The 24,740-nt window shown below is 37.3% G+C and overlaps 1 protein-coding gene across 3 annotated transcripts in view; it reads left to right on the plus strand.

Moving 5' to 3' along the window:
• Positions 1–24,740, plus strand: part of PIK3C2G (phosphatidylinositol-4-phosphate 3-kinase catalytic subunit type 2 gamma) — a 471,530-nt gene that overhangs the window by 225,090 nt on the left and 221,700 nt on the right. For all 3 annotated transcript variants that reach the window (XM_045288491.1, XM_045288490.1, XM_045288492.1), the window contains one exon: positions 1,118–1,212. In XM_045288491.1, the coding sequence (XP_045144426.1) occupies positions 1,118–1,212 (95 nt within the window). The remainder of the gene's footprint in view (positions 1–1,117; positions 1,213–24,740) is intronic.

A 24,740-nucleotide genomic window follows, 5' to 3' on the forward strand; every position in this document is an offset into this window, starting at 1 on the left:
CAAACGTTTTAAAAAATGGAAAAAGAATCTGAACTGACATTTCATCAACAATATATGCTTAAGGGCAGCAAAAAAACATAAAGAATAAACATAAAGAATCAATGTCACTGGACATTAAAAGGTACAAATAAAAACTGCCTTAAGATACACTTCATTCCCACCAAAATGTCTTAAAACATTCAAAATAAAACAAAACAAAACAGTAAACATACACACAAAATAGCAAATGTTAACAAGGATGTGGGGAAATTGAGACCTTTATCTATTCCTTTGAGGAATGCAAAATGGGATAACCACCGTTGAAAATAGTTTGGAAGTTCATCAAAATGTTAAAAATAGAAATAGCATGTGACTCTTCAATTCTATTCTTAGGAATATTCCCAAGAGACCTGAAAGCTGAGCACTAATCGAACACCAGTGTCCATTGTGGTACTCTTCACTGTACACTATTCTCTGTAGCCCAAAGGGGAAACCATTCAAATAGCCGTCAGCAGACAAATGGATAAACAAACATTATAGATATATATATATATACATCACTGACATCGAGTTGATGTTGATTCATAGCAACCCCTTGCAGGTTTCCAAGACTGTAACTGTTTACAGGAATAGAAAGCCCAGTCTTTCTCCTGTGGAGCTGCTGGTAGTTTTGAACTGTCAATCATGCGGATCACATTAAGCCCAACGTGTAACCACTATGCCACCAGGTGTGTGTGTGTGTGTGTGTGTAATGAAATGTTACTCTGACATAAAGAGAAATGAATTCCTGGTACATCCCTTAATGGATGATCTCTGAAAACTCACTGCTGGTATAAGTATGTAAATCAAAAGAAGAAAAATGTTGTATGATCTCATTAATATGAAACTCTAACATAGACAAAGACAGAGAGAGAAGAGTTTAGCAGTGGTTACCAGGGGAGAAAAGAAAAAGCAAGGGTGGGGGAGGGGTTTGCTGACAGCCATAACTGGTGATGGGCGCTCAGTATTATTAATGCCATTGACCTTACTGAATTGTACACAAGGAAACTACTTACTTAGTAAATGTTGCGCTACCTATATTTCTACAACATTTGTAAACAACTATTCACTACTACATTAATTCTATCTCTCACTTCAGGCTATCAAGTTTGAATGGAACCTTGAAAGTCCCTTGGTCCAGCTCCTACTACACCGCTCATTACAAAGCATCCAGATTGCTCATCGTCTCTACTGGTAAGACGAACTTAAATGGGTTAGGATACACTGTTTTCATTGTCAACTACTTTCTGTGGGGTAGCTTGAGAAGAAGTGTAATATTCATTTACTTTTCAATCCAATTAAAATTCAATCAAGTTTATGTCAATGCTATTTCTGTTTATGAAAAGAATTTAACAATTATGCTTTTCAAATTCTTCTTTTGGACAGTTCCGTATGTTTACATACAGTCAGATTTAAGATCAGTATTATCTCTTTCCTATAACTTTAAATCACAAGAAAAATACAAAATGTCATTTGTGATAATGGCAACTTGTTGAATTTTCAATATGAAATCTATTATCAGCATGTTATATTTGGGGAAAGTGGATGCTATAAAAGTAATTTCTGTACCATTAATTTGATTGGCTATAAACAGTGGAATCTTAAAGTTAGCTATAGAAATTAGACTCCAAAGGCCAACTCAGAATCTAAATATATTTAGAAAACTAAACTTTTGTGAACACCTAAGTTTAGAATATTATTAATAGGGAAATAAGATTTATTAAAGAAATATCAGGATTTCCCACATTATCACCTGCCTGATTCTATTGAACTTGGTATTATTTGCATATTTTTCTACTTTGTCTTTTAAGTTTGTTGATTCAACTTCACAGAACAGAATTTAAACAATTCCAAGGGTCAATGACCTAAAGACAACAATGGATCCATCTTTCATCCTCAGATGTGTATGGCAGGCATCCTCCGATGGCTGCAATCACTAGCGAAGAATGGCGACTAATAGAAAAACAAAAGGCAATAGCATCTTTCAGTCTACTTTCTGCTTTAAGAAACATTATTCACAACGACATCAATCTCCCCATGATGATATGAGCAAACGATGCAAACATCCTATACCAAAGCAGAGACGCAAGGAATTTGTCAAGGGCCACTCTGATCTGTTGCTCACTTTCATTGTAAATGACAAAGGTGGAAAGCAGAACATTCCCTCCTGCACACCACTGTAATGAGGCAGTAAGTAGACTCTTCACTGAATGGGCTCTCTTATGAAAGCGCTGATTAAAGTCTTATTCTTTTCAGTTTTTCAAAGTAACTACAATGCTAAGGCTAGTTAAGTGGAAATACTTTGTGGTATTCTTCTGTCCTATTAAAAATGCCACCCTATTCAACTTAAATGCTTACTTTTGTTAATACATTACTTTTTATTTGTTATGCACATGAATTACAATAAAACATATCATAATTGAACACTACCAACCTTCATCTTAATGGAAATATTAGAATCAAAATATAAGAACATAAAATGACAATTTTCTTATGTGACTCATTTTAAAACGCTATAAAAATAGAAGAAAATAAGAAGGACTTACCCTAATCAATGACTGATTGATATAAAACTTGTGCCATTTTAGTAAGTTATTTGTCTGGTAAAGTACCATGAAAAGTGGGGTCATTTCAAAGGCAACAATGAGTGCAAACAAAGTTGTAGTCAATGTCATCCTTACAATTTAGGATGAATACAATTATGGCACTGTTTCCAACAGGGTTGGAGAGAAAATCTTTCTATGCATAATTCTCACCCTTATGAAAAATAAAGGGGCCCATAATAGAACCCATTCATTCTCTTAGTGCTTCGGAATGAGGGAGTAAGGAAGAGGAATCGAAAGAGGATAAATCACAAATGGCTGGCTTTCATAGGGGGTCTTGTTTTGTAAGAATACAGAAAAATAAGAATGAAAACAAGGATGAGGACTGAAAGACCTAAATCCACTTAAAAGTTTAATGAAAATAAAAACCAGATAAAATATATTAAGTGGTAAATAGCATTGCATATATTTAAAACATGTCTTGAATTTAGGAAAATGTTGTTGCATAGTATTATATTTAAGAAGTTTAGAGAACATTTGAATTAAAACTACAGATTCATTTCAGGGACCTCATGTTCCACTCAAAAATATTTAGCATATCTTTTCTTTAAGGAAAAAAAAAAAAGCAAGAGCCTGAAATAAGAAAGTTAATGAGTCATCATCAGCCATGAGTTTAATGAGGTTTTTTCCCCACTTAGATTAGCTACTACTTCCTTACATTCATCATGTTCAGCATGGAACTTGGGAGTTGTCTATGGTTTGTACCTGTTTCACAGTTGTCCCCAATCATTTACTATGCCATAAAACTTTTGATCTGCTCAGTTTCTCTTCTTCTGTCCACTGCTTCTACTAGTCTCTGTCACTGTTTGGAAGTTTGCCTTGATAGATATTGGATGAGAAAAATGTATTTACTGCTTTGGTGGGAAACCAACAGAGAGGAAATTGACTGTGAGTTACAGCCTGCACTGGAATGGTAAATATATCATGCAGAGTACTGTACCTATGTTTTTAAATGAGTTAATTTTATATTTGGAAGTTTCGAAATTTTACATTCCAATTTATACTCAAAAGTTCATTGTCATTGGAAGCTATAATCCTTTTTCATACCCAAGTGCTATTATTTTGGATAGAAAACAAAACTTTACCTTGAACAGCCCTGACTAAACTGGCTAGAGTGTCACTTTGTGTAGAAAGCTATCCCGCATCCTCTCTGCAGTCACCAACCAGAACTGAGTACTGCTTCCAGAGTTGACTCCTACTGTACATAATGTTGAAAGACATCATATGGCCCTCCTTCAATGCTTCTATATCTTTGTCATTTTCTTCTCCTAATCCATATACTGCCAAATATTGATAACCATTTTGTCAGACTCAGAACATGAATTCTATCACCGTTTCTGAAACTCATTAGTTACTCAAAAGAAAATGAAAAGTTTTGTTTTAATTTATGAAGACCAGAATTTTCATAAGGCCATCATATTTTCACATGAGAGAAACCCCATGGTCCAGACAGAATATGAAATTACTCATCTAACACAAACACTTCTAAAAGGCTTGATTTCTGTCCCATTCAGATCTCCTGGTTATGGCTGATGTACCATCTTCTAGCCTTTTTGAGTGTCAGCTGTCTCTAGAGAACTACCCTCTGCTGACACAGTGGATCAATCTGTGAATTGGGAAATCTCTAAAGGAAATTTACATTGTAGGCTCTCTATGGATCAAATTAATATGAAATTGGACCTAAGCTGGACTTCAACATCATGATTAACTCTTCTCACTTCTCAATCATGTTTCCCATACTTCCTTACCATTTTTTTCCCCTGAAAGGAGTTCCTTTGGTAAATCATAAGTGTCTAAATTTATGTCTCAGACTCTGCTCTAAAGAATCTGATAATTCAGTTTGAAATGAAGCTCCCATTTTACAAGGACCATAAGGGAAGGTATTGTTTTTCAGTTATAGTTACTGTTATATCCTAAGTACTTCGAGCAGTATTTGACACAGTACAGATATTCAATTATTTACTATTGAATACATTACTTAATACGACTAAAGAGGATTATGTTCCTGTGTGAATGCAGAACTGTAATGGAAGGGGGCAGAAGGAGCTTCTAGAGCAATCAGTCTGGCTGGAGGCCAAGCTACAGATGACAGGCCTAGAGCAATTCCAGAAGATTGTTCCAGTCAGAACTCAGGCAATGGCTGCCAGGAGTGAAGACCAAACTAGATGGAGAACATCAGCAGAAGCCAGGGGCTAACCTGAGTAGAGAGTAGAGAATTGGGGCCTAACAAGCAGGGGTCCGCTGAACAACCAAGAGAGCCACAAAGGAAATTAAACTAATGGCATCTCCGGTACCATGGGACTTTTCAAGGTGGAATGGGATATTAAAGCATCATATTCTGTAAGCTTTAATGCACTACCCATAAAAGTGAGATGATGTACAATCTCCCCACTTATTTTCCAAAGAATTTTCCATGCACTTCTTTGGGATTGAGAACTTTGTAACAAGTTTTCAGAACAAAGAATATATTTGGCAACATGTGATTTGAAGCCCCACTTGTCCCAGTCTGCTTTCTTAAAGTATATGCCCCCTGCTGAAATCTTCTCTTTTGTAAGTCCTTTCTTTAAAATAAGTATTCTTTCCTCTGAAGTCCCCTTCTATCGTGAAAACTCTGTGTGTGTTTTAGTGTGTGCATTAGTTTACCATGGTTTATTGATGTGACAAATGTTGAGAACTAAACAGGATTGCCCTATTTAGGATAAGCAAAGTGGTTCTTGTCTCAGAAAAAGTCGTGGGCTAATACATTAGCGTCCAGCAGGAAAGAGCACACAGACTATCTTCAAAGGCAGCCATTGAAGAAACTCCACACACACACACACACACACACACACACACACATACACACACACACACACACACATACATCATGCCCCTTTTTCAGCTAGGCCTATGTATGGCCTGTGCCAAATATAACGACAGAGAAGAGGCAAGGGTGGACACTGAGAAAACAAAGCCTGCCTGCATGCTCCCACCCTGTCCATTTTCCAGACTGAGAGAGGCTCCCAATGAATACACGAAGACAGTCAAAGCTCTCTCCGCTTTGATATCTGCAACACCCCGCAGTGAGAGCACAGGTCCCTCCTTCACGGAGTTATTGTAGGATAATAGAGCGTGCATGATAGAGAATCAATAGGAGGTTTTAAAGCCTCAATTCTTCACCTACTAAAACCATTACATTGCTACTAATTCACTCTTTTCCCTTTACAGTGTAATAAATAATGAATTATTGCTTCACTTTTTGTATGGGAAAGATATGTACCACTGTCATTTAATATTGATCGACTAACATCATCTTTCAACCTGTTTTCAGGAAGACACACAGCTGATAGCATCCCTACAATATACAATTCACACACGAGTAATCCTAGCAATTCTCTCCCCCAACCCCAACGTGAAGAAAGCATGATGGGTATTTGGAAGAAAGTTTTTATTTTACACAACAATGTAAAATTCATTAGCACAGTTTTCTAATTCAGGCACAATACAAGGACATTGTTTCTGTTTTATTTATAATTCCCCGTAAGAGTTTTCTGTAGGTTCTTTAACAAAGAGTAAAATTTTAAAAGCATAGAATTTTAAATGACCTTTCCAATACCATTTTAATTGTATTACCCCTATTACATAAAAATGAAAATAGAGTATTACACAAAATTTTGTCACAAACCAATGCAAAAGTGAGCAATAGAAATTTACCTTAAATTTATTCTCTAGTTTAAATAATTTGTCCCTCCAATTCTTATCTTTTGTAAAAGAAAAAAATGAAAGAAAGAAAAGAAAAAAATGAAGAGTTGCAAAAATGCATTTTGGCTTTGCAGTGGCCACTTGAAATTACAACACTGCTATAGTAATCTGATTTATCTATATTAAAATTAATTCTCAACTGTTCTGATTTATGATAGGGCTTTGGGCCAAGGCCTTAAAAAACAATATTAAACTGTTTAATTATCCATTGTTATTCAATCAGATATAGTTTTGTTCTAGCCCCAAACAAAAGCAAACAAAGCAATAAGGAGGTTTCAGAAAGTTCAAGAACAAAAAGAATGAAAAGAAACGGAAATTTTCTACAAACATTTTGAAGCCCATGTTCTGGTTTAGATTAACCTTGCTTGCAACATTAAAATTGTATTTCTAAAATGAGTAGACTAACAAACATTCCTAAAGTAACAGGATACTAGAATAAATAGGACCTTACAACCATAAGCTTCTTTCCCAACTTTTATAAAACAACAAATCTAATCCATTTTTCCCCCAGAAAGACATTTCAATAAGCAAAGTGATTCATTCATTAACAACCATCTAATTAATTAAAGAATTGAGTTGAGAGGCTTTTTTTTACAGTTCTGTTGCCTAATTCAGTTCCCTTTTTATACATTAAAAATCTACTTTTCAAAAAATACATCTAATTTGTAAAATCACTTTTTCTGTTGGTATTTATGAGATTGTATGAGTACTGCAGAGCTGGGTGTTCCTCGACTTGAAAGCAAAACTCAAAACAAACCAATATATCATATTGCGTTTAAAATCTTATATCACTTCAAATTTTTGAACATTAATATTTAGTCTTGTAATGCTACCCAATGTAATAGTAAATTAATAAATGTATGTAATAAACTCTAAAACACTATATAGATGCATGAATTACAAAGTACATTGTTGGTTGCTTCTGGGAGCTTTAATTTGTAATACTTGGTTCCTACTTAAAACACTAAATTTGATCTCTGTTTTATCAATAATTCAAGTATGATTTTCAAAAGCAATTGCTGAGCAATTTGTTTAGGAGATTTAACTGGTACCTATTTTTCAATACATTGTGCATAAAAGTAATACTGAATATCTTCTCAAAAACACTATTTAATTTAACAACTAGCAATATATGAATGAAATTCAAGTCAGCCCATTTCATTAAATTGAATGAATCAGACTTTGCTAATAATAATAGCAGTCTTTGGTTCTTTTTTGGCATAAGACAGAACCCAAATCTCAACTATAATTTAAAGAGAATATTTATTAAGCCTTAAACAGGAAGAGGCAAGACAAAGGTGAGGATACACGACCCAGAGGGAAATCTAATATCCTGAGGGCGGAATACTGTCCAAAGATCTGGAGAGAATCCGAGTTTAAAAAGGACGAGGGAGGGGAAAGGGGATTGTTAGAAAAGCAAGGCTGAAGGCAGTTCAATATATTACAGTTGTAGGTGGGACCACCACAGTGGGTATTGGGAAACACGCATTATGTTAGACAGAAGAGTTTACAAGGTTGGTTCGGGAACTTTTGGCCAAGGCAGTAAGGATATGACCCTTAGCAAGGTGACCCTACCACTTCCATTTCTATTCAGGGTACATCCAGACAAGTCCCCTAGGGCTAAGCCATTTGTCCCTGGATTAGAGCCAAATGTCTATAATCCACTTTCTAATGCCCTCTGCTAGAGGGCAAAGCTATTCACTGCTGTCTGCTAATGTCAGAAGGAATTCAATGGAGTCTGAATGAGTTTGAACTCAAGTAGAGGCTCAAAAATGAATTTAGAGATTCTACTGTAAACTATAGTCTTCTGGTCACTAGATGCTCTGAAAGTTGAACTCTAATACAAGATATAGAAGACTGGAGGTCAGAGGAAAGATCTGGTTGGTGATTGAAACTAGCAAGTCACCAACACAGGGATTTAAAGCTGCCCAGGCTCTGAAAGTTGAACTCTAATACAAAATATAGAAGACTGGAGGTCAGAGGAAGGATCTGGTTGGTGATTGAAACTAGCAAGTCACCAACACAGGGATTTCAAGCTGCCCAGGCTTCAGTCTTTTTATGTCTCATCCTGGACATAAGGAAAGAAAAGCCTAGATGTAGCTCCCACCACCCCCCCTCTGCCACCCACACACATGTATATATACATATGTACATTCCATAAGCCAGTAGTCATCTAACTGTAGAGGAAAGTGTGGGAAAATGAACCATCTATAGATAGAAGCAAGTAAAGGTAGCTGGACTTGTTGAACCCATAGCAGTCTATGGCAGAGAGAGAGTGCTAAAGAAATTTAAGAGTCAAATAGTAATGAAGGGGAACATGGTAATTATATAGAGCAGAAGAAGCAGTACTCATCTTTACATATAAAAAATTGATTTAATTTTAAAACTAACAGTTTCAACAAGATGGTGGGAAGGCACAGGGGAGCAAACCAAAAAAACCTTCCCTAATATTTGATCAACAATCATTGGTGTTTATCAAAGAATTTTGATCAAACATTCCAATAGATTTAACCTACGAGTAAATTGTATGAGATAGTTTATTGTGCCAGCCTGGCCGATAAACAAAAGTGGGGTTAACTGAAGGGCGGAGAGATAAATGGCTTGGTGAGCCCCGTCTTTCTTGTCTCGCTCTTTGATCATCGGACCAGTGTGCGGCTGCCTTGCTTGTTCTGTGACTCAATTAAAGGCTACACTACCTGTGGGATGCCTACCTTGTGGACTGTGTCGCTGTAAGTTGAGGTCCCTTTAAGACATCTCTGGAGCTGGGGACTGGCAGTTGGTTACCTGGCTGGCAGTTGGTGACCTTCCTTGTGATTGGCTGCTGTGCTGACATAGCCTAGCTCACTCTATAAATAGAGGAAGATCTGGCAGCAGACTAGACTTGAAGGACTGCTAGTCTCTCACAACTCTCTCTCATGGGAGTGAGTTGCAGTGAGCCATTTGTAGTGCTTTATAATGCAATCAATCATTTCTTGTATTATATATTTATCTGTATATGATTTAACAGTTCATTTCTTGTTATATATCCAATTATCTTTATAAATAAATATATTATCAGCAATTTGGTTTTCTCTCTCTAGAGAACCCTGTCTAACTAACACATTGTATAACTAGTTTCTCCCGAAGAGTTCATTAGTGAGATATTCATTTAGCCATGGTGGGTGATTGGTGTCTCAAACACAAGGGTCAAAGTTGAATTCAATATTCCTATCTTTTTTCCTTTCAATTTCTGCCCCTGCCATTTCCACACCCTTGTAAAAAAATATGTACTTCCCTGATTGACAGCAAGGAGTCCTTGCTGTGGGGCAGTGGTTAAACCCTAGGCTGGGAACCAAATGTTGAGAACATACCAGCCACTTCTCACCGGTAGCAAGTGGCAATCTATTTCTGTGAAAATTATAGCCTTGGCAACTTTACAGTAGTTATGAATCAGAACTGACTAACGCAATGAGGTTTTGGTTTACCATCACTAACGACATGCTGTAGTGGTTATGCATTGGGCTGTAATCCTCATGGTTGCCAGTTTGAAACCACTGGCAGCTGCACGGGAGAAAAACTGAGCTTTCGACTCTTGTAAACAGTTACAGTGACCCTAACCTACAACCGGGTGGTCAGCATGGACTTGGTGGCAGTGCATTTGGTTTTGGTTATCCAGATATCGAAGGCAGAAAATCTTGGCGGTATTATGCTTACCCTTTCTCTCTCAGAGCAGCTAGTTGGTGTGAACTATGTTTCAATTAGTTGCCCAATGTTTAATGATTGCCCCTTTGGTGCTCCTAATCCAGAAAAAATAGTCAAATTCCAGAGCGCTCTCACGCCCTGAAGGTTCACCTCTTGTTTCAGAGTGTTACAGGTTGGGCTGCAAGGTCAGCAGCTTGAACCCACTGGTTGCTCCTCAAGAAAAATATGAGGCTGTATTGTCTAGTAAAGATATACAGTCGTGGAAACCTAAGAAACATTTTACTCTGTCCCGTATGGCCATGGTGCGTCAGAATTGACTCCACTGTGGTGCATTCCTGCCCGATGCTTTGGAGCTTGCATTTCTCTCTGTTCAAAATATAGTGGTCGCAAGTCCTGTAGGACTCAACTTAACACTGCTTTCTTTGAAGGGGGCTTTGGCCTCATCTATGTACACAATTCTAATACAGTCATTGGTATATTTAATCAATTGTTTATGTAACCAATTCTCGTTTCTTTGAGATCCTCAGTACTACTAATAGCAGGTGTAAGTTGGTTTAACGGATATGAAAATTAGTTGTATTGCATAACAATTAATTATTTAATGGCATGGCTCTTGAGCTTATTAATGAGGTGGCTCAATGATTTTATCATGATCCCAGGGTCCTTCCATCTTTCTGCTCTGTCATCCTCAGTGTACGTAATCTTGGAATCGTTTCAAAATATGATACCACGCAGCAAAAGAAAAGAGACTACCCCTCCCCTGCTAGAAAAACTTTCTCATAATCCACACCAGTTTAATGTCCCATCCCATTCACCACAATTGGGGGATAAGTCATTCTAAACTGAACAAAGAACATTCAAATGAATTGGATGACCCTGTTTGGTTCAAAATAGCCAGCATTTATTCTTCAGCTCAGAATGTTCTTTTCAGATTTCTATGTGGATAAAATCATACTCCTTTTTAGTGACTGTGAGGGAAGAATAAATTTAGTTACAGAAAGCCATCCTTAACACTGTACCTAGTGCAAATGTTAAACCCAAAACAAACCTACTACCTCCAGTAGATTCCAACTCATAGTGACTCTGTGTGTGAAAGGAGAATCATTCCATAAGGTTTCCGAAAGGAGTAAGCCTTTTAGGGAAGCAGGCTACCTCATCTCCCCCCTGAGTGGCTGGTGAATTTGAATTGCCAAAATTTCTATTATCTGTTCAATACTTAACTCCCCCTGCCCCCAGGACCCTGTGTACAAATGATGACTCAAAAGTCCAAAACCAAGCGCACTCTCATTGAGTCAACACCAACTCTTCGCAGCCCTACAGGACCTGCCGGAACTGCTGCTGTGAGTTTCTGAGCGGTAACTCTCCCCGGGCCTAGAAAGTCCCATCTTCCTCCCCAGGAGAGGCTGGTGGTTTCAAACTGCTGACCTGTGGCTAGCAGCCCGACTCATAACCACTACTACACCAGGGTTCCCTGTAAAAATGATAGTGAATGTCTTTTGTATGACTAAAAGTAATCACACCACTCGTTTTGCATAAAGGATAATTTACCTTGTCTATACTGCATAATCTTATTATATTAAGATGAATAAAGTTTCCCTTGGCTGTCTGATAACCATTTGGTATTGTTTGTGTGTTTTAGAGGTAGTCTCCAACTCTATGCAACTGGGGAAATTCGAGCATGAGACTCTGGAATAGCAGTTTTGAACAGGTGTCAAGTGTGTTGTGCTTGGCTCCACAGGGTGAGATATTTTTTGCTGGCTTAACGATTCGATTTCCTAAAGATCTGATGGCAAATGAGAGGCTCTTTCTTTTTGTTGACAACATCTGGTGATTTGTCAGGAAGACTTTTGTGGGACAACATGCTATGTAAGTCAGAATCTAATTTTCGGTACGGAGACCCTCTATGACCAGGGAGGGATCACTGAACACTCTCCTGTGGAGCTGCGGAGTTCTGTGTGGTTGGAATTAGTTAACGAATGAGCCTTTTACTGCCAGGTTGTTTTACTTTACATCTTGGCTCAACAGAGGATCACTCAATGGAGATTCTTCTTGCTTTCCTTCACACGGAATTTTCTATTCTATTTTTGTGCAATCATTTTAGTAACAAGTGAAAGGCAGTTACTTTCTGCTTTCTTGTTTTCAAAATGTCCATGTGTTGCTTTTACTGCAACAAAACCCGGAATTGGATAGTTCATTCAAACACTTGGCCTACTTAATGACACCGAGTTCTTGTACTTGTTGTGGCAAGTCTGATTCATTTATGACCAATGAAGAATGAGCAACTTGCACAAATAGTAACTTGTCTTCAGAATTGACAATCTGCCTGATACACTAACCACTCTTGACAGAATGTCAAATAACCTGTGTATCTTGCTTGGGTTTAGTCATCTGAAATTGTCTAAGGGAAGAATACTAATGAATGTGTCATTTTACTTTATCAATTGAGCACTGTGCACATAAGTTGACTAAGGTGTTGTAAATGTCCTCAGTTTACCCAAACAGGGGCATTTCTATCGTTTTCTTGCAAGTAAAATATGCCTGTATTTTAAGGGAGTCTACAGCTTAATAAATTGCTGACCTAATTTGGTCGATGGCTCTGAAAATTCCCCAAGACTTAATCTAAAGCTTCAGTAAGTACATGATGTGAGTGAGGAGAGTTGCCCAAGTAAACTTCAGGGAGCAGAGGTAGGGAGTGCCTAGAAAGATATTAAGGAAACTTGAGCATTATGTTAAGCATTCATTCTTTCATCCATCTATTCTCAGGTTTTTTAAAATTTGGAAATAGTCAATAACTGATGGTTCTTTTGTGTGGATTAGAAAATATATACAAAGTATGACACCCAATTTTAAGAACCTTTTTCTAGGTTCAAGAAATTACAAAATTGCTGGTGAGATGGGGACTTGAACAGTCTTGAGAATGTTCCACTATTATGAGCCCTGCTGGCATAGTGGTTATTTGTTGGATGCTAACCGCAGGTCTGTAGTTCAAAACCACCAGCTGCCCTCTGGAGAAAGGTGGAGCCCTCTACTTCTGCAAAGTGGAATAGTCTCACAATCCCACAAGAGCAGTTCTACCATGTCCTATGGGTCGTTATGAGTCGGCTTCTCCTGTATGGTAGTGAGCCTCTGTTGTAAAGACTAGAATGTTAGATTTCTAAGGTTTATTAACTCTAGTGTGTCTGTGCCTTGGAGAACATTATTAAGAATTTTAATTCTCCCCCCATTTTCATGACAATTTCCATGACAGTTCTGCTTGTTTGCTTAATGAACTTCTCGGCAAGCAATTTCAAATATTACTTCACTAGTTCATAAGACTACTACCACCATTTTTTTTAATTAAGAAGTCAATATTCAGAAAGGCTAAGTATACACATTAAGTACTCTCACCACAATCATATTGATTCAGATTCACAGTGACCCTATAGGACAGCGTAGAACCACACCTGTGATTTTCCAGTACTAACAGCTCAATGCTAATCTTGTGTTCCATTCAATAGAACATGATGACCCACTTAAATATTACAAAGTTAAAACAGTAACAGTACCGTGCAGAATAAGATAGCACTGAATATGTGACAGGGAAAATAATACTTGAGAAGGAATTCTATCTCAAGTCTAATTGGATAGATTACCTTGGAAAAAGTGTGTAACTTCTCTCGACATCAACTTCATTGTGTGTAGAAGAAAGAAGTTCTTGTGTGCCATCGCATTAAGTCTGACTCTTAGAAACCCTATAGGACAGAATAGAACTGCCTGAGTTATAATCAATTAAGATGGACCTTCTAGCCATAATTCCTTATGTGATATATTATTCTGGACTTATGCTATCGTCCCATTTTATAGGGCATTCTTTGCTAACAAGTAGGAACAGGATGAGGTTAAGACCTGACCTTAGTAGAGGGTATGGATCAGGCCATACTATTTGTTTCTGTGCTGTCATCCTTAAGATTCTACCTTGGAACCAGGCATGACCAGGTACTCTTTGTTTTCCTTGGATAGATAATGCTGCCACTATACATGTCACACATGCATTGCCTCCTTTGGAAAACCAGACTTCTATTTCCTGACTGAATCTTAGTAGAAGCAAGAGGACCTGCTTTGACCCTTGGACATTGGTTGCTTTGGGCTCTGGATCCTGCATTTTGCTCACTCCTGCCTGACCTTTGGATTTGGACTGAGCAGCACCCACCATCATGTGAGACAGACAGTTTTTCAAAGTTTCTTGCGTTTCTGTGAGATTTGCAGCAATTCACAGGACTCAGGAATGTGAGGAAATATACCAAGGGAGGATCAAGAGCTAAGGGGGGTGGAATGGAGCTGAAGCATCATGGAAGAGTTGGACATTTGGGACACCATTAATCTCCAACACCTTGGGACTGTTGGTGATGTTGTTAAGTACCATTCTGTTGGCTCTGACCCATAGTGACCTTTTGCACAACTGGATGAAGAACCACACGGTCCTGTTCCTATGCCTGAGCCCACTGATCAGCCACTGTGTCAATCCATCTCACTGAGGGCCTTGGGACTAGTCTGGACCTAATTCTTCTAAAAGAGATTAATACCACACTTACTCATAGATTCCTTAAATTATATTTTTAGGAGCAAATTGCCAGGTCTTTTCTCCCTTGGAGCATTTGATGTATTTGAACTGCCAACATTTTGGTTAGCAGCTGAGCACTTAACTTTGGTGCTAGCAAGGATCCTTAAAAGAAGGATAAAATAAGAAGGATAATTGTGTCTAATAGCGTTCGATACTAAGCATATCTCAAAAATATATTTTGGGGGTCAGACAAAAAGTCTTAGAGTATCCCAGTGTCCCAATTTCCAAGGCATTATAAGTTAATAGTTACAGGGAATTCAAATCTCAGCATCATCGCATTTATCTTCGCACACCTACAACTGTTCCATTTTTCATCTGATACCAAGAATTTATTATTAAAGTTTAATAATGAACGCTTAAATGGGTGGAAGTGGTAGCAGAAAAATCACTAGATACACAAATTGTTTCAGATACCAGATGTGAAAACTATCTTTAAGTTTTTTAAGTTTCAGAGAAGTTTGGAAATATTGGCATCATTTAGTTTCAGAGAACTCACAGACATCTAGCAACATTCACAGATTGCCTGTTGACACATGTTTTTACATTTCAACAGCCAACATCGATCACACTCACATCACTCATCTGCCTGCCCCCACAATGCTGAAGGGAGAAATATGGACAAAAAATTTCCTCAAACATTAATACAAAATTACATTCATTAGAAAAGTACGCAACTCAAAAGGCAAAGAATTTAAATAACACTTTACAATAGCTAAGTGGTGGATCAACCGACCACACTATAATATCATTGCAGCAAAGCCTATTGAAAAAAATAAATCCCATGGGACATCTCATGAAATGGAAGAAAAATATGTGTTGTGGTTTGATCATCTATTATTAATTTCGATTTTGAATTCTTCAATGATTAATTTATTTGGAATGAAATGTTTATCTTCAAAAGCTCTTTTTACTGATCCCATGAATATAGTAAGATAATTTGTTCTTGAGGTAGAATAATGTAAATCTTCTAGGTTTTTCTTTGAAGATGATAGTTCCAAACACCTCTCAACTTGACAAGTTATGATTGACTTTTTCCTCTTCCCTTTCCTTCGCCCAGTATCTCTAGCAATTGGACTGTCCTTGAGAAACCATTTGCTATTTCTGTACACGCATAAAAGCTAGCTCCAATCGGTGCTACAACCTCTGGCTGACACTGCTTCTAATATTTTTGGTGTTTTATTTATAAACAACAAGTGACCCAAGCTATGACACTTCAACATTTTGATCTTTTCCAATTTACTATATTTTCTGAATACCCATTTCCTCAACAACAAAATGACAAAAGCAAAACTTACCAAAGGCAATGACACAATTCCTAGTGCTTCTTTCCATCTTATGGCTTGAAATTATTCTGGAGAGCTTCATCACTAAAGAAATGATCCAGCTAATAAATCTAGCCTCAAGAGTCCTCGATATCCTTTTTAACCAATTCATCTGAGCTCTTTCACACTTCAGCAACTAATTTCTGTGGGCACATATTCAATCTTGCCATCATTAGCATGGCTCTTCATTTGAAATTCTAAGCACAAAATTCAAATGTATTAGTCTCTTCACAGTTTGTCTTAATTACTCACACTTAATGTGGGGGAGTTCAGTGTCAACATAATCTTCATTCCCCTGACTTCTTCCTGTTCTTCATGTCCATCACATCATTCATCGTTTGACTTATCAATTTTTCTAGTCACTCATGTGCATATCTGGATTAAATAACTCAATTACCCTTTATATCTAACAAGTTACTTATAAAATGGTTTATGAGTCAGTATTCTCCTTCCATGATTTTCTTTCCTGATACAGCTTTGTTTATTACCTGGTCTCCCTAATGCAAGTTCTATTCACAATGCCTCATTCTCCATATTGTCTTAGACCAGCATGCTTCTTCAATACTAATAGAAGAAAGGTCAGATCTATTAATCCAATCACAGGATAACTATTCTTATTTAATCAATATCAGAAAAACTTTTACTGGTCCAAAAAACAAACCTAGGCCTGGTTTAAAAATATGAAAATATATGGCTTTCTTTGGTCAAAGGGTAATAATGAATAATTTAGGATCTAAATCCATGTACAAGATGCCAATCATGTATGGTTCAACAACTTAGGAGGTACACGGCTTTCAACAAGGCCCTTAACTTCTGTGAAACTTATTTTCCACCAGGAATTTTTTTTTTAAAAAGAGAGATGATAATAGTATTTACTGCCAGAGTGTTGTTGTGAGAATCAATATAAGGTGAGCAGAAGTTAGAACCATAGAGCTGGGTAATCATGTGATGCACAGGATCTAAAAAGCTATTGTAATTATATCTGTAAGATTGTAGCCTAATGCTACCACATTAGCTGACTCTTATCTTCTGCCAAGTACTTTACATATCATCAACAAGTAGGATTGTCAGATAAAACACAAGATGTGCAGTTAAGGGTGACTTTCAAAAGCACAATAAGTAATCTTCGGTAGCAGTATATCCCATGCATTTTTAAAGACATACTTTTGCTATTCTTTTTTGTTTGAGAACTGAAATTTAGATTTAAATGAGCATCCTATATATTTTTTCACTTGTTATATCTGACAATCATATTTTCAAGACAAGTGCAATTTTTGTACATGAAAAAAACAAACAACTTGAGCCTAAAGAAACCCGACTAATTTGTTCAGAGGGCAAAACTTGGGGATTAGATTCATGGATGCATCTATACACCTACGTCCAATCATACAATGAGTTGCTGTTTCTTTATTCACCTGCTGATGTCTATTTCATGAGTATCTATATCCATGGATATAATTGAATATCGTCTTTTCTCCAGAATATTTAGTCGACTTCATAATTCAGTTGAAAAAAATGTGTCTAGGCTAGTGTATTTTAAATATGCAACAAACTCAAAAATCCCTTACCCTAATAGAGAAGTCCATGATTTCATAGTGACCCAACAAAGGACAAACCGTGGGAGCATATAGCAAAGATTAAAGGAAAGGGCAGGGGCCATTTGCTGAAGGCAGCAGCACATTTTAGAGAAACAAATGCCAGTGGCAGCAATGCAGAAGAGTTCTGCTTAAACCCCTCATTAAACTGTTCTTTAAGCTTTGTTTTCTTTTAATCTTTATTCAAATGAAGCTTTTAAAATGTAAAACTTTAAGTAAACAAAATGTTAATTCAGGAGTGGGACTGCATACCAGTTTCCATTAAATAGATTTTTTTTTTAACCAAGTATAAGCAGAATTTAAGATTTTTATTATAGCAGTTTGGGAGCATCAGATTTGAATGAAAAGTACAATATACTTATTGGAAATCTCTAGATGGTACAAATTGTGTTTGCTCCACTCCTAACCTAAAGGTGGCACCCAAACCCACCCACCAGCACCTGGAAAGAAGCTCAGAGGAATCTGATGCAGAAAAATCACCAAGAGGAATACCCTATGGAGCAGTAACACAGGTCACCATCAAGATCAACATCAACTCAATAACAGCGAGTTCATTTGGTGGGTGGGGGTTGGGGGGTTGGTTTTGTTTTCTTTTTATTAAATATTTTTATTGGGGGCTCGTACATCTCTTATTACAATCCATACATTCATTCAGTAAATGTATGCAAGCACATTTGCACATATGCTGCCATCATCATTTTCAAAGCATTCTCTTCCCACTTGAGCCCCTGACATCAGCTCCCCATTTCTTCCCCCTCCCTCTCCCACCTACTCTCCCTCACGAACCTTTGATAAGTTATAGATTATTTTCATATCTTACATCGTCCTCCGTTGCCTCTCACCCACTTTTCCGTTGTTCCTGAGAGGGGGTTATAGGTTGATCCTTGTGATTGTTTTCCTTCTCTCCCAACCTTCCCTAATCCTCCTGATCTCTACTCTCCTTGTTGGCCATGAGGTTTTTAATCTATCCTGGATTCTCTGTGTTGTGGGCTCTTGTCTGCAGCAGTGTGCATGTTCTGGTCTAATCCTGTTTGTTATGTAGAATTGAGGTCATGATAGTGGGGGGAGGGAAATACCAAAGAGCTGGAGGAAAGTTGTGTGTTTCATCAGTGCTGTATTGCACCTTGACTGTCTAATGACTTCCCTGTGACCTCTCTGTAGGGGGATGTCCAATTGTCTATGATGTGCATTGGGTCTCCCCCCCACCTCCATTTGCCTTGGGTATGATTTTGTTCTGTTTCTTAGATGCCTGGTACCTGATTCCATTGACACCTCATGATCACACAGGCTGGTGTGCTGCTTACATGTGGACTTTGTTGCTTCTCAGCTAGTGGGCCACTTGTTTATCATCAAGCCTTTAAGACCCCAGATGCTATATCTTTCAATAGCCAGGTACCATCAGCTTTCTTTACCACATTAACTTATGCACCCATTTGTCTTCAGCGATCAGGCCGGGTAGGTGAGCATCACAGAATGCCGGATTGTTAGAACAAAGTGTTTTTGTGTTGAGGGAGTACTTGAGTGGATGCCCAATGTCCATCTGCAATCTTAATTCTTAACCTGTAGATATGAGTACATAGTTCTATTCCCTCTTTTTATACATATATATATTTACATATGTAGTGTTTTTGCATTTTTAATGTATGTGCATGTCTATCTAGATAAGATAGGCAAGATAAATAATTCAGAGATGAAAAATCAGGACCATTGATTCCAGGGGAATACCCGAGAAGGGGAGGTGTGAGAAAGTGGGGTGGGTAAACCAACTGTGGGAAAGACAAGGGAACCAGTGAACTAAAATCAATGGAGAGAAGGGCATAGGATGCCTCATGTAGCTTAATCAAGAGCAATGTATCAGCGAGAAATTACTAAACCCAAATGAAGGCCAAACGTGATGCTGGGACAAGAGGAAAGTAAAAGGAAATAAGGAAGAACCAGGAGACAAAGGACATTTAAAGAGGTCTAAAGACATTTGGGGATTTTTATACGTATTGTGGGAGATAAAATGCAGTTGTCTGCTCCCACAAAAATTCACAATCTTGGAAACCCTAGCATCAACTATGTAGCAGTAGGTTTGGCCTTTGAGTTTTTATAAAGGAGCTCTGATGTGTGATGATTTCCTTGTGGGCTGTTAAAACACAAGGTCTGCCATTCAAAATCACTAGCTGCTCCTCTGGGGAAAGACTAGGCTTTCCATTGCTGAAAGAGCCTTGCAAACTGTGAGGACTGAGGCAGTTCTACCCTCTCCCATTGGGTCACCATGCATCTATGGCAGTGAGTTTGGTTCTGAGACTCATTGCATAATATATTTCATTTAAAGTTTATTGAAAGAATAATCACTGTAGCTTTGTTTTGACTGGCAACATTGACTGGCAACTGTCTCTTAACCTATGAGAGACAACGGTGTCTGTCTCACTTCCAGCTAGTACATGCTACTCTTTGGCTGTTGTGTGCTGCAAAATATGCAAGGAGCTGATTTTAAAATGTTAAGGTGTAATATTGCCTGTCTTCTACAAGTTTACATCCCTTTATAGAAGAATAGGAAAAATATAAACAAGTGGTTAAATTAGGTGCAATAAGCATTTATATAGTGACATCACAATGATAGCAAATTACCTTCAGTGAAATGGAAAATAAAAGTGTGTTCCAAATAGGTATGATTAGTTGAGTGCAATTGTGGAGAAAAAATGTTGATGGTAAGCCGGAGTTTTGCAAGGTGATGAATAAGGGTAAATTGCAAAGATTCAAGATGAAAATACAAGGCGTAGAGGTCGGATGGGAGAGGGAACCACTGGACTATGTTTCTGATGCTGGAATCACTGTGGGAAAGAGAGAAAGGCTATCTATATATTCAGTTCTTGAGCAGATGCCAACTATATTCTCAGCTGGTTAAACTCTTTGGAGGAGTTCTTTTTAAATTATAGGAAAAGCTAGTCTACCATTCAGATATACATCAAATCTTTATTTTTCAGTTTCCATATATTCCAATACTTTTTTTTCTGAAATAACTACTTAGAACCTGAAATCATCTTAAAGAATTAAGAAATGGGATCAGAGTTTCGAGATCAGCATATATGTGATGTTTAATCTGTATATTTTAGGTGTATGCATTTGTATTTATAATTACTATTTAGGCATATATTTAATGTAAACAATAGCATGTGGATATGTGGATATACATTTGTGTGTGTGTGTATGTGTGTGTGTGTGTGTGTGTAATGGTATATATTTTACATGCTGTCATGGTTTAAGGAGCCATGGATACTAACCACAAGAACAGCAGTGCAAAACCACCAGACACTTCATGGGAGAAAGATGGGGCTTTCTACTCCCATGAAGAGTTCGTCTCAAAACCACAGGGGTAGTTCTACCTGATGCTACAGGGTCATTTTAAACTGGAATCAACTCAATGGCAGTGAATTTGGTTTGGTTTTATGGCTTAAGAAAAATATTTTGGCTTGTGTTACAGCACTTAACATTCCTTCTGATGCTTTATCTTTAATTAAGAAACTTCTGGAAAATATAATTTTTAAATGTTTTGATTTTTAATCATCAGGGTATTATTCTATATGTATTTTCCAAAGTTGAAATTTTAGTTAAAAACCAAAGGAAAGAAGCAAAATAATATCATTCCATGGCAAAAGTTAAATTAAATAATATTAGGAGAATTTATAATTATTAATTCAAAATTCTAATTACTTAAGTATATTGTTGATCCCCTTGCCCAATAATTCTTATAATTGTTATACATGCCATTTTTAATCATTTATCTATGGCACAGGAGAGATCGAAAGGTTTCCTGAAGTTTGGATGATAAAGATTTTCATAGAGTATTTTTAAAAAGGATCACCTTTGTCTTGTGACACAAGAACTATTTTCACAATTGCCGTTTCAGCACCCCCAATTCAGGAAGCATTCTACAATACAACTATGCAGACATTCACTCCAGGCTTGACTTGTATTCAAAGCTATCATAGGTATTTAGATGTCTTGCTTTTGATAAGAAACAAATATCACACTTCTTCCAGCCCATCAAGCAATGCCAAAGCACTATTCCCTTGCAGGATGAATATAAAAATAAATCAAAGAATAGAAAACTCTTCATTCCAGTACCCACTCTGAGCCATGTGGCATCTCCAGCCTTGTGCTTGACCTTCATCCCATTCCTGCGATGACCACCAGAGCCTTTTACCTGAGTCACATGCTTCACTCTTCCCCTCAGTTATTGGAAATCTGGCTTGAACAAATTCAATCTAGAGAATCTCCAATTCTTCTGAAATCCCAAATTACACTTTTTAGGTTTGCATTTTTTGAATTCTCACACTTATCTCACTTAATTTAACACACAGGAGGTGCTCATCAGCATGTTTATTGGACTGGACTGTAAAATCAGATGAACTGCACATGTGATATTTAGTGCTGATATTTTCTAAATGCAGAAGCTTAACATCTCTGAACCATATATTCTTACTTTACAATGGTAATAATAGTCATCAATGAATGGTATTAATGAGGTTAGCAATAATAAAATGACAATATCAATAATAGCTATTTATTTTTTCTTTCATTTAAAAAATATACTTTAGCTGATTTTTTATCCAATACAATATGAATATTGTTATATTTCTTTTATTAAAACTACATTGCTGAGTCTACTTGTTTCAGCCCAAATCTCCAACACCCTCACTAAGTTCTAAGTTGTAGTAGAACATAAGCACTCTCCAACACAGTGGATGTTCTTTATTTTAAATGTTAGTATAATTATGGTCAAAAGTAATAATTGTCCATGATTTGAACTATGTGATACTGGGGGGGCGGGAAAAGGTTAATGAAATAAAAATATAGTGCAGCATACTCATTTATATCACTTTCACTAAATACTAACTCACTGCCATCGAGTCAATGCTGACTCGTAGCCACCCCCGGGAGGTTTCTGAGACTGTAACTGTTTATCAGAGTCAAAATCTGTCTTTCTCCTGAGGTTGCAAACTGTTGGTTTCTAACTGCTGACCATTCGCTAAACAGTATCGCTAATAATATTTAGAGAAGACAAAAATGCGTTTGGCATCAATAATAACTGAAATTAAAAATATTTTTAAAATACTATTTTGAGGTACAGTTGATTAATATGGCCTTTCAGCCATGATAGCTTCTAACCTCTGCCTGTGATATAATCCAATACTGGAAGGAATTCTCTATTACAGGATTAAGGGGGGGTGGGTGTCCTTAATAGACGTCACATTACTAGCAAGTGTAACTTTAGTCACTATCCTTTGTTTTCCTTGAGAGTATGATCAGCCCAAAGAGAAAAGCTCCACCTCCATCAAATTTATCCTTCTGTGTGGAAGAGCCCTTTCAGAATCAGGAAGACAGAGAGAGAAATCCTACATTTGGATCTCTCTTTGGAGTGGCAGAGGCCAAGACCAGAGGCACGGGAGACTGTAACACAGAGACTTCGGGACAGAGTAAAGGAATCAGGCCAAGACCAGAAGTCAATCAAGGTGATGAAACCAGCAGACAGAACAGAGGAGCAGCATTGAGACTGGGGCTTCCTGGTCTACAGAGGCAGAGGCCAAGGGCCCATACTCCTGAAAGGCTGGGGACCAGAAACAGATTTGGCTGCTGGCTAAGGACAGGTGTGGCTATGGGCCAATCATTGTATTCTTACTGTTTATTCATCCTGACACGTAGTAACCTATCATCCTCTCTAATAAGCCCCCATCATTGTGAGTTTTTCGTGTTCTGTGTGGCCATTGCAATGAATTATAGAACCCAGCACAGAAGTAGGGTGTGGTTGGTATCAGAATAGGTAAAGACAGATGGATAGAGACATGACTGACATCTATCTCATGGCAAGAGGCAAGCCGAAGAAGCTCAGACAGGGTCCTCCCCTCCATACCACATCAGCATATATCCTCGCTCTTTCAATCTTTGTGCTATGTATTTTGTGGACATTTCCTAATATAACATACTGCTATAGAAGATTATGCATATAATTTTGAATAGATAGGCATGCCTGGTAGCTGCTGACACTTTGGTTCACTGTACAACATGTATGATGAACAAGTTTGGTAACCTCGTCTTTGAATAATAACTTGTAGGCCCTGAGGGTCAGGGTTAGGCCTCAACATAGAAGTCAATGGAGATACTACAGACATTGTAAAGTGCCCTAAGTGATTCTGTACAGGTGTTGATTCTGAATAGTAATTTTAAAGCCACAAAAGGAAACACTCTATCAACTTTGATTTATTCTTTTTAATTAAGAAAAAGAAAAAAGTAATTTTCTATTGAAATAATGTGTGCCAAGCGAACACAGCTCAATTAGCTTTTAAATGTAAATTTTAATTAGTGTTTTGACTCAGTGCCTAATTTGAATGTTGTCTGATATCTGTAGTTTAGAGTATTGAATGCCAAGGTTTACTCCTGTTTGTTAGGAAGAGCCAAGAGTTGGCTTCATTCCACCCCACTGACTAGCACATTATTAATGTAAAGTTCCTCATGGCTTTAAGTGGCACACAAATGCCAATGTGCATACATGTGATGCATGTCCTCTTCATAACAGAGTTCTTCCTCCAGTTTCTTTTAACAAATGCACATGGAAATTGTTCATCTATTTATTAATAAAGCAACTGTTTTTGAGAGCTTATTATATGTTAAACACTCTCCCTATACTGAAAAGATAGCAGTGAGCAAAACATAAATCTACCAGCCCTTGGTAAGTGTAAATTCTAGAGAAAAACAGTAAGAGAAATAAATAAAGTATATAAAATGCTCAATTGTGATACATATTAAGAGGAAAATAAAGCAAGGGAGTATATTAGGGGAAAGGCATGTGATCCTATGTGATGGCCAGGGAAGACCAAGATATTTGAGTAAATAAATTTGACAGGCTACCAGTAGGAGATCAAGGACAAAAGTTTTTTAAAAAATGCATACTATTAGTAAGTTGTCATAATAATTACATAAGATATATTGCTTTAGAAGAAGGTGGTAGCAACGATATAATAAGATTGTATATATAATTATGCACCACAGAATAACTGATGAATTGAATGTGAGGCGTATTGCTAATCTACGCCTGCATAAAAAATCATTCCCAGGCTTTAGTGGCTTTTAAAAAAATACATATTTATTATCTCACAGTTCTGTGTGTCCAGAGTCAGAATCAACTAATTGCAGT

The sequence above is a fragment of the Echinops telfairi genome, unplaced genomic scaffold, assembly GCF_000313985.2.
Source record: "Echinops telfairi isolate 266 unplaced genomic scaffold, ASM31398v2 ScPeMD7_21;HRSCAF=78, whole genome shotgun sequence".
Classification (NCBI taxonomy): Eukaryota; Metazoa; Chordata; class Mammalia; order Afrosoricida; family Tenrecidae; genus Echinops; species Echinops telfairi.